Source organism: Sturnus vulgaris, chromosome 1 (genome assembly GCF_052056855.1).
Source record: "Sturnus vulgaris isolate bStuVul1 chromosome 1, bStuVul1.hap1, whole genome shotgun sequence".
Lineage (NCBI taxonomy): Eukaryota > Metazoa > Chordata > Aves > Passeriformes > Sturnidae > Sturnus > Sturnus vulgaris.
The window spans coordinates 10402063-10416965 of NC_142243.1; the positions used below are offsets into that span (position 1 = coordinate 10402063).

Here is a 14903-nt window from a genome sequence, read left to right on the forward strand (position 1 = left end):
TAGTTATGAAATATCAGCAGATATCCAATCTACTAATAACAGATATATAATCAATTTACAATATTTTGGTTAAGAAGGCAAAATTAATTTCTTAATCATAAGTGGAAGTTGAAAAATTATCACATGGACAACACGAATTTCATGTTTCTTTCAGTTTAGACACAATATACCAGTGTAACATTTAGTAGCACATTCTTCATGTAAATATATATGTATGTAAATGTAAATTAGTTTTCTAGAAGTATTTCAGACCAACTATTGTCCTCTATATCCTTCCCTTCACTAACTTTCATCCTTTTATTCAGCTCTCCTTAGCCTTTCTTCTTCCTAGACGTCTAATTTTCTTGCATCATGCTGTCCTTCACGAGTTCTACTCTGACGAAGAGAACACCAACACCTGAGCAATACATGTATCATGTTCTAACCCTATTTCCTTTCCCTGTCTCCTCTTTCTTGTCCAAAACCTGGCAAGGACCAAAATTATATGCATTTAAAAAATAATTATTAAGAAATTAAAAATCAGATTTCAGACTTGGGATCATGTGCCACACTATTCATCAAAAGGAACAGACCTGACCGGCTGTTCAGCTCTTTATAACACTATCAGACTCTTGTTAAAAGTTAACTATTTTGGACACACAAAGGATACACTGGTAAGTTCCAGCACTACTCTGAAGAATGCTGTTCCCTTCTAGAGTGTGAGGCACCATTAATACAATCTGTTGTTTGTCAGCTAGTTATTATTTAATATTCCCCAACAGTATCCTTAAGGAAAAGGGTACTTGCTTTTAAATATAAGCAAAGATGATGCCACAACAATGTCTGATTTCAGCTGCCTTGATTTCCAGCTATTATGGATGCTACTGGTAATTTTAAATACAAAATCAGCTAAGCACAATGAACAGACCTGTTGTGAATCTCAAGAAACACCCATCACATTTTCCTCTCCTTCCCATCCCTCATCTCAGTTCAAGTAGTTATCCTACACGCATCTTGCAGACCTTCTGTCCCATTCAATGAAATATAAGCTTGATGAATCTCTATGCTAGTTTCCAGAAGCTTCTTAAAACTTACCATCTGGTATAGACTACAGCTACTAATAGTTGCACTGAAGAGAAATCCTGGAAGTTCATTAAATAAGAATGTGAAGAAGTTAAGACTAAAATGTTGCTTATTTCAGCATTTTGAGTACAAAATGAGTCTTTCCCCAAATTATCATTACTACTTGAGATACAAACTGTATGTGCATCTCAACTCAGTACCTGACCCAACTATAAACACACATTTGTTTGATTCTGTGCAGCAGCTTGTAAGATTTAAACCAGGAGGAGACTGGTCTTGAAACATGTCCAAGTTTGACTGCAAAAGAGGCAGGAATTCCTAGGGTCTGTTTAAAGACTGCATATATTGAACGAGAAAATGGGAATAGTCCAGGGGACTTTTTTTTGTTTTTCAGATGCTCACTGTTCAACTCAAAATAAATGTTCAGTTTGTTTCTAAGTCCAAGCTCATCTTAGCTTTCTCTTACCTGTCTGGGTGGTTTCATGCATAGACTCATACTCGGAATGATCGAGAGTCAAAGGGTTCATATCCGTGTGCTCTGAGCCGGGAACAGCTGGGGACGGCTCCGGCAGCTCTGTCAGCACCGCATTCTGATGCTTTTTGTCACCATCGCCATTGGCATCCAGTCCTGCAGCACACATCACAAACACACTCCAGGAGTGCTCTTTCTAATCACAGTAACGCCATACTTAAAACTATATCTGAAATAAAGGTGCTTACATACTTGCTTTCAACTTTTTTAACAGAAAATTAAAATTGAGACAGTGCTGCACCAAATTTTACCTTCTGCTTGAGCAACAGCCAGAAACTCTTATTCATACCTTCTTTACAAGAATCTGGAGGCTGGTCAGGTATTTCTTCCCACGTTTTGCTCACACTACCATCAGTGGCACCACTTGCTTCCAAGTGTAACATATGATTTCCCCACACCTTTGCATTGGGGTTTAACTCGGAAACCTTGGTTGACTCCTGAAAAAGTAAATTGATTATGCATTTTGGGGATGCACAGCAGGCATCTGGTGCACAGACACAATCAGTTTCAAATAACAGTATCAGACTGTCTGTTTTTACTGTCATGCAGATTTTACTGTCATAAGATTTTACTGTCATGTTTTTTCACACCTGAATATATTAACTGATTTTCCACAGTCATTTCAGGTACAAACACAACTGAATTGAGGTACACAGTATTCATTTCTTGATTAAGAACCACCCGAAAAGGCTATCCAAGCAAAGCAAATGACAACAAACATTTCATTCTTTGCCTTTGACAGACTAACTTAGCCTGTTCTTGGCCTAGACTTCAGGCAGTTCTAGTTCTCTAATGTACATGTCTACTTGATGTTGATTATATTTCTATTGTATCTGTTCCTGCAAAATAATATCAAAAACCCCATAAAACAAAACAAAACAAAACCAAACCAAACCAAAAAAATCAAGAAAATACAAAAGTACAGGGATTCTTCTGAAATTATATAAACATATAAGTTTTAATGAAACATTATGGAAAATTGAAAGCAATAAGATGTGCATGACAACTTCAGTTATTACTTCTAAAGGAGGAACAGAGCATTAGGACAGCAAGGACAACTAACCAGATCCAGTTAAATAATCTCAAAATAATCTTATTTAAACTGGATTGGAAATGGACACATTTAATGATTACATATGGTTATATACAACCATCACACAAACGGCTACATCTGTGTTTCAGAGATTGTTCTCCACAGTGTAAACATCTACTATAATACTTTTTAGGGTAACATGAGACTTGTTTTGCTAATGTTTGAGCAAAATGCATTGAATTATTCCCTACCAAGAATATATTTCAAGTGTTTTAATGTAATTACACTGGGAAAGAACATTGCTCATGATAAGACACACTAAAAAAGCTTATTAAAAATTTTCTTTCTGAATTTACAGATGCTAGGAACATTACAGTGTTTAAAGACAGGCACTCCAAAACCCCACGAAGCTTTAAATCTTCTTAAACACATGCATTCAAATACTTATTATCACAGTGCATAGAAAATATATCCAGAAAATAGAAAAAGTCTTTTAAAATTTCACTTAAACACATCTCTTGAATGACAGAGAAGACTTACAAAAAGTAAAAGTGTTTGACATAACTACTTGCATAGAAAGGATTCAAAGATGACAGCAAGATCCATCAGTTTCCATTTTTAATATAAGAAGTCCCCCCAGGAGACAGCAAACAGCTTGAGTACAATCCACTGCCCACACTGCAAGTGCTGGGCAAGGTCAGAGCAGCTGTTCCAACACAGCCGGGGAGGGGAACAATTTCAGGGAAGCTCAGCAGGGAAGGAAAAGGATCAGCAGCTGCTACAGGTTAACTTCTGCAGAGTGGGTAAGGCTGGAAGGGACCACTGGAGATCATCCAGTCTGACCTCCCCACCTGTGCAGGGTGCAGAGAGCACCTCAGGAAACAGTTTTGTTTGTTTCTTAGCCCAGCTAGCCAAGATCCAGCCTAGCTCTTTCCTCTCACTTCTCCTGCAGCCACTCCTCTCTACAGCACTACTCACCTCCAGAAGTGAGCAAAAGATTTCCTAATTGCTACCAAACAAGAACTTCAGGAAATCCACAAACATTTCTTCCTATATGAAGTTAAAGAGCACTAGGAACAGTTTGTAGCAAGCTTCCTTTCTGCACACTGTTTATCTTAAGCTGGAACTGAGAATCTGCAATCAAGTTACTTCACCAATGATTGAACTTTCACACAAAGTAAACAGAACAAAAAAAAAACCAAACCAATATTCAGCAAAATTTTTGACTTCTGCATTCTGTACAGCATTTGGTTTTCCAAAGGAAAGGGAGTCATCAGGTTCAGGACAAAATAACATCTATTTAACTAATGAAACCACAGTTTGACTTGGCTTGGTCAAACTTCCAGCTTCAGCCTCAAGCTTTAAGAGCAAATCACTTCTGCAGAATACTTACAAGTTCATCTTTATTGTGCCATCCCCACGTACCAGCATATTCTGGTGCTAGCAGCTGATATGGGTATGTTTCCACTGCATATGAAGCACTTGTTAAATTTTCAGGCTCATTCTGGAAGTTTTCGTTAACTATACATAGTGTGTCATTCTTCATGGTATCCTTAGAAGCTGCATTATTCCATAAAAAGCCCACTAGATATTCACCATTACCAGAAGGAACTGCATCAGAAAGCAGCTGATTTGTTCCATCAGCACTGCCAGTCTGCAGATTAATGAAACGTGACCACATTTCGACGTGGGGATTTTGTCTGTCCACATCATAGGAGTGCTTCTGGTCACTTGATCCATCTTCCATCAGACCTAACACGCACTGCTCTCTGCCTTGCTGAAACCCTGCTGCACCAGGAGAGGCACTGGGTATTTCATAGGAAGGAGTAGCAGCATATTTGTCTACCTGCTTTGGGTCAACACAAACTCCAAGCTCTTTGTTTGAGAAAATCTTGTGATCTGGCTGCATCTGTTCCCAGCTTGTGGTCAAGTCATTCATCTGAGTATTTAATATGTAACTGGTGTTTTTCAGTTCAGTAGTCTTGGCTTGCAGCTGCTTCAAATTCCCCCTGGTAAAAGGTTCTAGATTCTCAGCTGATAAACCAAAACCAGAGAGGTTCTCCTTTGTGTGGATGCTGACACACTGGTTTACTTCACTATCCTGAAGATTACATTCATTTATACCACACATGCTTTTTTCATGAGTTTCTGATCTTTCTTCAGTAAAAGGCCCAACAGAAACTCGAGTGTTTCCAACTTCTGACTCTGGACTCGCACAGTGACACAACTCAGGCTCTTCTGCTGGTTTGTGATGCTCATGAGAACATGCATTTTGACACAATAAAGGCAAAAAGTTATGGTCTTTATTTAAGGGTTTATTGGCATCTTCCAGATTATTAGTGGCATCTTTTAATTTTACACTCCTGTACATACAACTGTCCATGGCTGCAGGTATAGTGGAGTCAGAGGGAGCATTCTGACTGTCAGCCAAGCCTTTACTGCAATTGAAGATGCTTTTATCACAATCAACAATGTTAGCATCCAGATTCCGTTTTACATTTTCTGCCTTGTTATCAATAGACTCATTTAGTTGGCCTTCAAATTTTGTCTGTTCTACAGATTCTACTACACGCCCAGCTATTTTGGTTGACTCAGTCTCTGCACTCCATTGATTTTCCACTGTGTGGAAGGAACATACCTCCTGTTGTTCATCTTGTCTGCTGTTCATGTCTATTTTATTCATATGCTCACATTCCACAGACACAGAAGAGACACTGGTTTTATCATTTGAATTTGAATATTTGCATAATTTACTTTTATTCTCTAGTGACTCTTGTGAAACCTGACACTCTAGGCTGTTTTCCTTTGGGAACATTTCATCTGTGCTTGGATTATGTGCATGAGATGTCACAGTGACATCATTTACTCCTGATGTAGTTCTGCTCAAGTTACCTGCTTCCTCAAGCAAGTCACGTTTTAGTTCAGTGGCACTCGCACAGGTATCTTCCTCCACACCACTGTGGACTGCAGCTTCAGATGATACCCTTTTTTCAGTGCAGCCCTTAATGCGAGTTTGAAAATCAGAACCTTCCATCAGGTTTAGCTGTGTTTCAGGCATGTTCAAAGCTTCACAGCTATGCAAAACTGTACCTGTGCATTCCTCTCCCTCTTTCAAGGATTCTTCAAAACTGCTGTGATGTTCACTAGAGTCTGGTGAAAATGTTTGGCTATCACCATATGTTCTTTCAAGTGTTTTCTTTTCCACATTTGAGTCTACCTTACTTTCTGGCTCTAGAAAGCAGACTTGTTCATCAAGTTTTTCTACATTGTCCATTTCATGGAACTCTAATGATGGTTTTAAGTTACCCCCCATGTCGTCTACCATCTGGTTAGTATTTATTTGCTCTGTAGCACTTAAAGGATGCCTAGCTAAAGGCATCAGTGATACAACAGCAGAATGATTACTTCCCTCAGTTTTTCCTGAATTAGATACTCCAGTATTTAACAATACACTGGAAATATGATCCCTGTTTTTCACCTTTTCTGTGTTAGGGCTGTATTGGTCCTCTCCAGCAGCATCCACATGTTTTATGGAATCACAAGCTGTATGCAGCGGTTCATTCCAACTGGCAGCACTACCCATGGTATATACCTCCTCTTGCTGATTCTCAGGGATGATTTCATCAGGCACTTTTGCTCTTAAGACATCTGTTACTGTACTGTCAGTATTTAGCCTATGCACCTGACAGCTGTCAGTCATTAAGTTATCAAAAGAACACTGGATGTCTAGGCTACAATATTCCTTTGTATCTTTTTTCTCCATGTTTGATCTAGTCTCTTTTCTATACTTAAACAGTTCTTTTTGTGAATTAAACTTAGCTTCCCCTTGTGCCAATTGCTGCATTGGAAACGCCTTCCCTCTGTCTAGAGGTCGTGCCATGGTGCACATTCCTTCATCAGTAACAGCTGAGTTATCTATGTCTGCTGCAGTCTCTTTATGCACAGTAGCTGGCACCTCTTCATCCCCTTTCAGATCTTCGGCATCTACAACACAAATGCTATAAAACTCCTTGTCTTTCACATTTTGACTGTTGTCTACATCAAGACAGGAAAATGTTGGAGACATCTCTGTACATGAACTCCAAACTTTCTGTAAGCTGTCACTCCTGCTGTCTTCAACATTTACTGTTGTTTCATTTTGCCTTGAATGGTCACATGAAACTGTATAATCCTCCAGAGAATTTCTATTTAAGGAAATTTCACTCTGTAAGCCTTTGTCTATGATATCTGGTACACGTGAATTAGAAATACGATCAAACAAGCAATGCTCTTGTGCAGCTACATTTCCATTATTAATATTGCTATAATTACTTTCTATATTGTTCACACACTGACCATTACTATTAGGTTTTTTAGGTGCTCTTTTTTTAATAATCTTATCTTTCTTTTCTTCACTTCTCTGCAGATTTCCGTACGTACCAGAGACTTTCAAGAGGTGACTAAAGGAATTAAAGAAGTTAAAAGGTCTGCCATAAGTCCTCCTAGGGCTCCCACGGGGAGTATTCCCCATGCTGTTATATGACGAATATTTTGCTTTTCTACCCCAAAAGCCAGATTTAGAATCTGATGCTGCGCAATCATCACTACAAACTTGTTCAATGCCGACTGTGGCAGCTTCCCCGTTAACTGTCCTTCCCACTGTATGCAGGTCCTGGCTTTCCACAGTTCCAAAAATTGAAGATAAAGTTTTACTTATCCTTGACTTTGGTGCTTCCTCTTCCACAGATTTTTGTAACAAGCTGGTTTTCTCCTCACTCGTGCTGTTACTCAATTCTTTACTGAAGCAGCAGCCCATGTTTAATAAGTAGTGTCAGAGGGTCTTCTCATTGCAAATCACCTTCCTCTTTACTCTAACTTTCTATGGCTACTGAGGAGACAAGCCAGCACCCAACTGCCAAAAATAGCACACTTTCAAACCATGCAAGGGTTCATATGTCATTGCCACTCAAAGTCCAGATCCCAGTTGCTGAGCAATGTTTCAGTATTTCATCATATACACTGTAATATTCAAGCCAAATACGCCTTCTAATGAGATTGCAGTCTGTTTAGGAGTATTACAAACTTCTATTGTTTAATTTCCTAAAAAGTTTTGTTCATCCAAATCGTTAAAATATTTAAATGACATCTTTCACAATGCCCATATGTGCCAGAAACTACTTGTTTTCACATTTAATACAACTCCCACCTTCTATACAAGGATAAATGCATTCTGACTTTACATGTTTAAATCTGATGTGTAGCTCAAACACATTTTGCACCATTTTCTCCTTCTCCTCCCTTCCCCCAGAGCTGAACCTACACCACAATTACTTCTTTAGGAAAAACAGGCTAAAGATAGATAAGACCTCATGTATTCCATTGAGCAGTCATTGTACATTATCAGAAGCTAATTCTGTTCCAAGCCTTTTTTTAAAATTTGTTATCTGCATGAAAAAAAAAGAATACATAACTCCTCAGTGACTTACAGCACCGAAGGGGGCCTCAAGATCATTTACCCACCTCATGGTACTGCGACAGGATTAATTATATTTAATCTCAGAAAAAAGCTGTCTATGCTTTTACTAAAAACCCAGAAATATTTAAAAAGTACTTTGACTGAATGCTATTCCTTCCGAAAGTCCACCCTCAGTATAGTTTTCATTGTGGTACATATATAGACTCCTACTGACCTTGTAACAACTAAATCATTTTTATACACATGTATTTACATATTGAAATTCTTCTATTACTGCAAGTTCTTATAGTTGCTAATAAAAAGTGGTTCTGTTTCTTCAAATATAAAAGCCCAATAAAAAAGCTGAAAATACCCAGCAATCTTTTTCTGCTCTAAACAGTTGTTCTTCTTTGCCTTTCCATTACCTCAGATGGCTCAGACCTTCTCTCAAATTCATTGCTATTATTTCAGATTTCCCCCATACTTCAAAGAGCTTACAGAGTGTACAGCTACAGTGCCACTCTACTCTGTTACTTAAAAGATACTGAAAGTATGTAAGAGTGTAAGACAAGACAGACCCTTAAACTCGATTTCAAATGTGCTTTCAGACAAACATTGAACTCAGTGCTATTTTTCCATTAGCTGGGCACCTTACGGCAACTAATATCCCACTAACTCTGACCATAAAAGACTGCTGAATTGGCTAAAAAGTACATCCCCTCTTCAGCAAGTCTGCTTTGAAATTGTAAGGTAAGATCAGAGGAAAACTACCCTCCCCCCGCCCCTTATCCAACCCAGGAAGACTCCAAGTGCCTGCAGCTACTCTGTTCCTAAGGATAGGAAGTCTGATGCATCATTGCTGCCATCTGCTGCATTTTTTTAAATTCTCCCCTGGGACAAAGTTATTCAACATGCTTGGATCCAGACTGAAAACTACGCCAAGTCACTCCTCTCTTTAGCATTCCCTGGAACTGAGAACAGGGAAAGGGGGAGGGAGTTACTTATAATAGTTTTTTTGAAGAAATGCCATGAGCAAACAATTTAACTGTTTTTAATGTCAACTTAAAGTCACAGTAATTACTTAAAAACTTCACAACTATTCAGAAAACTCCCTTATCAGGTAAACAAATAGCAAGATTTTTCCCTTTGTGATTTAACCATTACTAACTCGTGCTTTCTAGAGAGGAGCTAAGTGTCTTTAAGAGACAGACCAGGGCAAAGTCCACTTTTCCAGTGCCTTAACAACCACTTCTCCTATCAACTAAGAAAAGAGGTGAAGCAGTTCAGGCAAGCAGAAACTTATTCCAGTTTCCCCATACCCTTCTCATGTACCAAGGCACATTTTGTACTTGTTCCTTTGTTTTTATCTTCGGGTTCCAGGGATAATTTCTATTTTAAAGCAGCTACAGTGCACATTCATTAAGTCAAATTTCTCAATACTATTTATTGTGGGATCACAACATTAAAAAAAAAAAAAAAAAAAAAAGGGGTCAACATGGATTTAGGCAGAAAATGCCACTCTTGTTATGCTACATCACTCGAGGCACTTTCTGGCTAAGCTTAACACTGCCACCGACTTGAAAAGCACTTAACAGAGTTCATGCTCTACTACTTCCGACCACAGCTCAACCAGGGAGTAAATTTTGTTATTTTGATTTGTTTTTTTCCTTTATTCATGCATATTTTAGCTCTGGTGTATTTCTCATCTGCTCAAAGCCTAAACAGGTTTTCTGTCTGCATGAAACAAAAATGCTCTGAAGCAGCAGTTTCACAACCTGAACAATTACTTTATTAAAACAGGTATTTAGTCCTATGTTCTGCACACACCTACACAGAAAGAAAGAAGTCAACATGCTTATTAACTAGAGTATACTTACCCATCTTTCATTTCTTCACATACCTATTCTTTGCCAAGAGTAAGGGTTTATCCCAGATATAGCCTTATAGGCCTAGGTTTAAAAACATAATCTAGATTTAAAGTTACAATAACACAGGCCAAAACAGTCCTTACAACCTACCAAAAATCTAACTTCCTTTATTCTTTTTCTGCAATAAAGAAATGCAATTGTAATAAGTCCTGAAGAAACAGTGATTATGCTGCACTCCCAGGCCACACCTGATGCCATGCCCATCACCAGTTAAGGGAACAGAGAAGAACAGCATCCCAACAGACATTGCAGTGACACTACTGCAGGCTTCTGGAAACAGCTGGTCAAATTGCCCAACTTTCCCTCCAACAGATCACGGTTAATGGACTGCTAAGAGTTGAAGTACACATTCTACACATTGAAATAATTAATCATAAACATCAGAAGTAATCTACATGTATAAAACTATTCTTACGGCCTAAATCTAGAATATCATGCTAGAAAGAGCAAACACCAATAAGTATTGAGCCTTCATGATGCTGATACTGTACATGTTGAGTTTAAAGTCTAATTCTCCCATTTCTTGCTTAAAGCTAGTTGTGATCCCTTGAATTATTAAATATCACCTACTCATTATACAGACTGCTGCTTCACATTAAATTGGCACACACTGCATGTAATACTGTGTGTTGTCAAATGATCTGAGGATTATATGGTATACTGAATTTTCACTGAGCACATGGCCCTGCATTAATCTAGTAAACCTGATTTCCTCAGTTCCTTTTCACTCTGAGCCTTATTCTTGAATGGGCTGCAAAAGGATTTTTTAACAACATAATCCAGCAGCAATAAGCCTGAGACATTCTTTTATAGCACTTCCTAAGAAAAAAATTTTTGGGAAGTACAATTAAGTGCTATCTTTCATGAATTTGTTGTTTTTCCCTTGCTTAGAACAACAGTATGATTGAATTTGTATTTACAGTACCTGTAAGTATTGACAAAAATCAGTGTACCACACAGATTTGAATTCCCATTAACAGAAACCCATAGCAGCAAGTGGTAATTAATCAGCTAGGGAAAGAACGGGTGATGCTAATATTGCAATCACACAGCAAGTTTAAATGGCCTCACTGTAATATCCTGCACTGGAACACACATTTGCAGAACTTGTTGCTGCTTGATGACAAGAATCTCATCTAAAGACACTTTCAAATTTCCAAATCAGGTCTTCCATTTGACTAATCAAGGAAACAAAATTCTTTGGTCCTTGGAAAGTGCTCTGAGAGGCCACACATTCAAATGTGAGCATGGCAGAGGAAGAGTTTAGGCTCAACAAGCAAGGAAAAAGACTGTGCATACCTTTAGCACTAAAGGTCAGCTAAATCCTGTCTGGCAGAGACAGGACATAGAAACTACCTCCACCATGGGATTTGCACCTTGGCCTCTTCCCTCAGAGCAACCTAATTTCTTCTATCTGCAAAGAGTTACTATTGAAAAGGAAACACAGAAGTGAGTTAAAATGGAGTGAACCACTTCTTAAACACTGACTTCCCTGGGTCCAGTCTAACAAGGGCATTCTCAGAAAGAGTAATTGTCAATCAGGATACAAACAGTCTATTGGCAGATGTCACCTGAAGTGATATCTGCCCACTTTTAGGTTAAAGAAGTTGAAAAAATAGCACATTTAACTCCCGAAGCTAAGAAAACCATTGAAGTTAAGAATCTGCTGGTATCCTCTAAGCTATGTACCTCTAATGTATAAGCTACTAATAACAAGAAATCCATGAAGATCCTCAAGATGCCAATTTCCTTCAAACTACTTGTGTGCAAAATTCTGCTGTTAAATACCACTAAAATCAGCCAAACTGGTTGTGTTGGAAATGAACCATACTAGATTTGTCACTGATCTACATTATGCTTTAAATAGCATTGTTTCATATCTACTTCAATGCAGAAGAAAAGTCTGTCTCTCACACTCTGAAAAATGTTAGTGAACTGTGTATCTTTAAGCAGCAACCCTGAGAAGTGATTTCTGAAGGGTTCCATCACAACATCAAAACCTTCATTTTAATTTAGTCACTACTGATTACCTATTCAACATTACTCACAGTAGAATGTCTTCAGTTTTGTTCTTGTCAAACAATAGAATGACTAAGTTGATAGAAAAATTTAGTTATTGTTCAAAGAGAAAACAAAAATACTTTATATAACCTATATATTATATTATATAGTAGATATTAGATATTTCCGATTAAGAACTAGCATACCTATTTTTACAGGAAAACAGGCTGTATTTTTTCCTCTACTATCAAATAAATAAAAATTCATATCTGAGAGATGTAAAACAGAGAACTCAGAATAAAAAAGGGGGGTAGAGGAACAACAAAAAGTGCACCAGCTTGCTTAGAAATGAAAAGCACGAGTTTTTCAGAAAGCTTGGAGCAAGCAGTAAGAAGCAAAGTTGAAAGCAGGAAATATCTCCTGCTCAGCATAGCACAAGCAAAGTTCCTGGCAAAACATACACCGAAACCAAACTCTTCAAGATGTCCCAAGAGGAAACATTCCTCCCAATATACAGTTAACACAGACAATAATTTGAATATATTTGAATAAAAATCAAGTCTTCAATCTTCTTGAAGACGTATGTAACATTTACTGCAACATATATGCATACAGTACCAAAAGCATCCCATCCAGCCACTTACTGGATCCTGCACAGCAGCACAGTAACAGCAGCACGTGCCTCTTGGCAGAACTGACTGAGCAAAATTCCTGTTACAGATTGCCAATTCCTGCTCATGTGGGTTTGTGCTTTTTTCAATTACACATACATACAAAGTGCATTCCCTGCATTTTCTTCACATGGTAAGGTGTGAGCAAGAATCTAATTCAAGATTGGTGATACCATTCGTGCATAGCCTAAAAAGCCCTGTCCCTTAAACTGCAAACTGCCATATCTTGCATATGTAAATCCCCACACAGGGCTGAAGCAAAGTTAAGTTGAGGTTCCTAATCAGTCTAGAGAATTAACCACCTCCAACAGCTCTGTTCTGGCTGTTTCATGATGCAATGCTGTCTGTCAGCCAACTGTCTTCTAAAATGTTCTGACCTACAATTTTGATTAAGACACAGAAAACACTGTTTCATATAACACTAATACCAGGGGAACATGCAATTATAATACTCACTAGATGAGAACCGTCCTTAACTTCTTGTACTTGCTGCACCTGCGGTTCAGCCACAACTTTAGTGTCCTGATCAGAAGTCATGAGCTGTCTGCTTTTTGGCTGCTCACAGAGAACTTTACTGGTCACCTTTGTAAGCTGCAGAAATAAGAAGACAAAAGATTTGTAAGTTGTTGTTGAAATTCCCAAGAACCCGCAGCTGCTCCAGGCACGCCACCCTGATTCAGACCAAAGGTCCAAAGAACTTCCACACAATATGGGATTATGCATCCAGAGAAAACATAAAATGAGGATAAAGCCACCTTGCAGATACACTCAGCTCCCAGTCATTGGCTGCCTTGGGATTACAGATGAACACTTGCCACAGCACAGGGAAATTCCACTGGGAAAGTTTCTCTTGATTCTCACCTTAATTATTCAGACTGCATTTCAAACCCTGACTTCTTCATATCACCTGGCAGGCTCCACTCACTAAGAAGCATTTACAAAGAAGTCACAAACTAATCCTTCTTCTATAACTACTTTGATAGTCACTTTATCTTTGCAAAATTTAAGAAGCATGTTACAACAGTTCTGCTAGACTAGTGATGCTCAATCAGTTCTGCTCTATCATCCCAAAATCTTATTTTATTTGATTAAACAAGTAAAAAACTCAGTAGAAAGTCTGACAGTGACATGGCTTTGAAATCTGATGCTATTATTTAATAATGTTATTTTTAAAAGTCTTCAAAAAACAATAAAAGCTAATTTAAAGCATGAAGTCTCAAAGTAAATACTGAGGTATGAAAATCAAGCTTTTTAATTTTTTATTTTCTAAAAAGATGTAAAATGCTTTGTTTTTTATTCATATGGAAATTCCATATTGGATCTGTAACAATGCATGAGAGAGATTTATTGCCTTCAAGCTGGTGATACCAAACATGCAATCTCCTTAAAATGAAAACATAAAGCAGCACATGGAAATTAATGTTATTGTCCCATTCTTTAGGAACATAAGCTCCTTTTAGGCTACCTTGACTCCAAGACTAGAGTTAAGAAGACCTTCTTTCAGTCTAGGGCATTATGGCCCTCCATGGAATCTCCTTTCCACTGTATTTTAAAGTGAACAAAAGCAAATGCCAAATACAACTGACTGGATATATTCCAAAATTTTCAAAGAATTTGAAAAGAAAATTATTACGTTCAGCTATGAACTGATACAAGCACCTGTATTACAGGATTATGCAAAAGATATTTTGTACATACAGTTGAGGAATCAAATATACTGACATCCCCAAGAAGATAAACATTTCAGCTTTTCATGAACAGTTGCTTATCACCTCGTGCTATTGATGTAAAGCCAGCACGAAAAATATGTTTTCAAAAGAAACACATGTACTGTGTCCTTGTCATATTCTCAGAAATTTCTTTTCCTAACACTCTGTCTCTCAGCTTGGAATAGAAACTACTTAAGGAAGAAACGGCACAGACAAAAAAAAACCACATTAAACTAAAAAATTACACTACCCCTCACATAATGTTACACACAAATATACTCACAGGTTATGTAACAAAGTTTGGAATTCATCCAAGATGTTTATATTCCATAAAATAGCCAAAAATCATCTTCAGGATGAAAGCAATCTTTCAACAGCAGTACGAAATAGCCCAACTCTGTGTTGCTCAAAGCCATGCACAGAAAGATGTGGGCACACTAACACTGTGTAAAGTGTATAAGCTTCTTGGAGAACACTTCTGTTCATGTTTTTTTTAAAGAAACGGTGTTTAGCCTTTCAAAATTATTAATTTT

General features: G+C 37.9%; 1 protein-coding gene across 3 annotated transcripts in view; it reads right to left on the minus strand.

Annotated features, from left to right (window-relative positions):
- Positions 1 to 14903, minus strand: part of LARP4B (La ribonucleoprotein 4B) — a 54516-nt gene that overhangs the window by 23005 nt on the left and 16608 nt on the right. For 2 of the 3 annotated variants that reach the window (XM_014872256.2, XM_014872254.2), the window contains exons 2-4: positions 13118 to 13252; positions 1884 to 2031; positions 1529 to 1690 (exon numbers count right to left, since the gene is read on the minus strand). In XM_014872256.2, coding sequence (XP_014727742.1) covers positions 1529 to 1690; positions 1884 to 2031; positions 13118 to 13198 — 391 coding nt within the window. In that variant the 5' untranslated portion in view covers positions 13199 to 13252. Of the gene's footprint in view, positions 1 to 1528; positions 1691 to 1883; positions 2032 to 4020; positions 7475 to 13117; positions 13253 to 14903 lie in introns of those variants that run through there. The other variant, XM_088159285.1, reaches the window with a different exon arrangement.